Source organism: Gobio gobio (genome assembly GCF_949357685.1).
Source record: "Gobio gobio genome assembly, chromosome: 18".
NCBI classification, from domain to species: domain Eukaryota; kingdom Metazoa; phylum Chordata; class Actinopteri; order Cypriniformes; family Gobionidae; genus Gobio; species Gobio gobio.
The window spans coordinates 37,019,552-37,023,004 of record NC_137111.1 but is presented as its reverse complement, the minus strand read 5'-3'; the positions used below and the strand labels follow the sequence as shown (position 1 = coordinate 37,023,004).

At 39.4% G+C, this 3,453-nt stretch overlaps 1 protein-coding gene across 1 annotated transcript; it reads right to left on the bottom strand.

Moving 5' to 3' along the window:
* Positions 1-1,690: 1,690 nt before the first annotated feature.
* cfd (complement factor D (adipsin)) lies at positions 1,691-3,230 on the bottom strand. The gene is made up of 5 exons (XM_079842975.1): positions 3,073-3,230; positions 2,768-2,912; positions 2,460-2,604; positions 2,034-2,294; positions 1,691-1,940 (listed from the first exon to the last, which is right to left on the bottom strand). The coding sequence occupies exons 1-5, from the start codon at positions 3,122-3,124 to the stop codon at positions 1,791-1,793; spliced, it is 753 nt and encodes a 250-aa protein (XP_079699101.1). The 5' UTR covers positions 3,125-3,230; the 3' UTR covers positions 1,691-1,790.
* Positions 3,231-3,453: the final 223 nt, after the last annotated feature.

The following is a 3,453-nucleotide window of genomic DNA, read 5'->3' as shown; positions in this document are numbered from 1 at the left end:
GGGTGGCGAACTCCGGTCCTGGAGAGCCTCAGTCCTGTAGAGTTTTGCTTCAACCCTAATCAAACACACCTGAACAAGTTAATCAAGGTCTGAAGGGTTACTACGAATCTACAGGCAGGTGAGTTTTATCAGGGTTGGAGCTGAACTCTGCAGGACTGGGAGGCGCTCCAGGACCAGAGTTCGCCACCCCTGTGCAAGACCAACAAATTTCACAAGAAATGAGGCCCCACCACACAACTTAATATAACATAATATAATATTCTTTCAATAGAAAGCATAAAATATTTGGCAAATTTCTGTAAAAAATTTAATTAATGTTGAATAGAAGTTTTCTATTTCCATCAAATGCGTTTCTTCTGTCACTAAAAATGAAAAATCCAGCATTGCTGTTCACCAACATAAGGGATGTTTTGCATGCTGGTACCAGGCGGACAGTAACTAAGTACATTTACTTGAGTACTGTACTTAAGTACACTTTTTGAGTATCTGTACTTTACTGAAGGAAACTTTTACTTTAACTTCACTACATTTGAAAGACAAATATCGTACTTTTTACTCCACTACATTTCTTCCAAGGTCCTCGAAGTTGAAAGTCGTTTCTGTAGTAACTTTGCAAGTCAGTGGATGATTTTTTGTTTTATTTTGTTGTTTTTGCAGACATCCTATCAGTATCACTTTTGAAGGGTCATATGAAGTTTCCCAACATTTTTTGAACACTGATCAGTTTATAGCAAAATTTAAGAAGACGGTTCCCCGGCACAGTGTGTGCACCCATGGCCATATTAGAAAGTAAGTTTCAGTTTTCTGAAAAGATTAAAGATTAGTTTCGTTGGCATACACTTGATGAATGTCTCATAAAATGTAAAAAAAAAAAATTACATGTCTGGGAGAAAGAGAAGCATAGACATATGGATGAATCAAGAAAAAGCATGATGAAAGAGCTCAGTTCAGTCTGTTTTTGTGCCTCTCAGATGCCAGAGCACGAGTACTGAGTAGAGCTTTCTTTTGCGTTTTTTCGCACTTAAACAGACCAATACACACAAAATGTCAAAATTTTCATTTTGGAAAGTATTCACGTAAACAAAGTTGATTATGTCTTAAGTGAACGTAAACAGTTGGGGGAATATTGGATGTGTATCAGTGTATAGGATTTGTGCATTCTGCCTTAAAGTGACAGCAACTTTTTTAACTTTTATACAAGTATTTAAATGAGTTCAAGGTGGTCGTATGCTAGCATGTTGGATGGAGCATCACTGACTGGGTTAAACCACCATGATGGCGATATAGCGTGCATTCATACAACAATGCAACAATAATAAAATAATGCATTGACATAAAAAAAGGAAAATTTAATTTTGATACTTTTATAAACAAGTACTTCTGTACTTTTACTTAAGTAAAAATATTTTTTTTTACAACTTTCACTTGTAACGGAGTAATATTTGAGCAGTAGGCTACTTTTACTTTTACTCAAGTAATGGACTTGTGTACTTTGTCCACCTCTGCCAGCTAGACCAGCACTATACCAGCTCTAACCATCATGGACCAACATGGAATGCATGCTGGCTTATGCTGGATATTTCAGGAGGGTTCTCTTCACACTTTTAAACTTTCAATTGTTTAATAGTGGTGTTGATGACATTTTAAAAAAGTAAACATTTTATTTAAACAGCAACGAACAGAACAGTGGTAGGTGTAGAACAGTTTTTATTAATGTAGCAATTCATGAGATGTACAGGACATATGAAACAATATAGGCTGTATATATATGCATAGGATTCCCAGCTTTTTTACTGGGTCATTGTGCTGTCAATCCAAGAAGTGTAGTGGGAGATGATCGTGTAGAGTCCAGGTTTTCGGCTGGAGCCACATTTCTTCCCTCCATTAGAGGTTATCCCCACAACAACATCCTTGTATAAGAGAGGACCTCCGGAGTCACCCTATTAGAGAGAAAGACAGCGGGAGCGAGAGAGGTCCTATTAGAGTTTATCTCCACCTCTAGCAGTGCTTTAAGAACCATTGCATCAACTTACATCACAGGTGTCCTTTCGTTTTTCTGCAGCACAGAGCATGTTGCTGGTGAACTTCAGTCCATAGTAGTCACCGCGGCCACATAGACTTCGCAACATGACCTTGATCTTGAGCTCTTGCAATTTGTCTGGTCGTCCTCCCAGGTTGTTCAAAGAGCCCCATCCAGCCGTTTCCACATCAGCAGACTCAGTGGGATCAGCCGCTTCTTCACTTTGGAATTTCACTGGTTTCACTGCATCACTCTCAGTGATTGGCTTTTCCAGCTGTCAATAACAACAGAATTCTATGATTTTGACAGTCTGCTGTAGAAAACTGGTCCCACACACACACACACACACATGGTAAGGAACATGTACTTGGTGAAATCACGTTCACCATACACATACACAGACTGTTTTTCAGCTACATGATTGGATCACAGGATGTACCTTAAGCAGGGCAATATCATTGTCATAGTTGCTTATACTGAATTCGGGATGGTTGTAGACTTCAGTGACATCAAAGGTTTGTTTAGTGTCCTCAGCACCAGACAGGGAGTGAGCACCCAACACAGCCTTAACACCAGATGTCCTCCTGCAACAAACAGGACATTTATCATTTTGCAACTTCGTATTGCAACTTTGTATTTCTGCAATTTCAAAACAAACCCTCTAAACAAATCACAGCGATCTGAAATCATTTCATCTTTGCATCGCAATGCTGTCGGACAGCTCACTAGTGTCATTATGTCACATACCCGTTCTGAAAGCAGTGTGCTGCACTCATGATCCACTGACTGGAGATTAGAAAGCCACCGCACTCATGTTTTTCATTCCACTGAAGTGAAGCCATGTACGGGCGAGAGTGTGCAACAGCCTCTTTTCCGCCTGTAATGCATTCTCCTGCACATAACACAATAATTTAAACCCTATAACTTGAGGAAAACCTTATTAATGAAACTAAATATATCTATTCCCCATTCTTAAATATAGGAATGCACAACAAAAATGCATATCCTGTAGCATAAACAGACAAAGAGTAGTGATATTGTAAATTACTCACCAGTTTGAGATGCTGCATAGAGCAGCACAGAGGCAAATATCAGTCTGTTCATAGTGAACGATCGTTGTCTGTATACTTCTGAGACTGAAGACCACTGAGTGTGGGCTGAGCTTTATATACTGCCCAAATGGGAGAGAGACCGAGGATGTGTGGGGGTGGTGTTCAGTTTGCATTCTTTTCCCAATAGCCCATCGGGCAAGAGAACACAGGAATATGCCATAAATCTTCATCTTGAAGCTTCACTTTCCCTTTCCTCCAAATGTTCCCTTTACCGTAATCATGTCTTTTGGCATTTTCTAAGGGAAGAGAGGACATAAATGTTTGTACAGAACGCAATAAACCAATCAGAACTTTTTTCCTCTATAAAAAAACCTTTAGTGC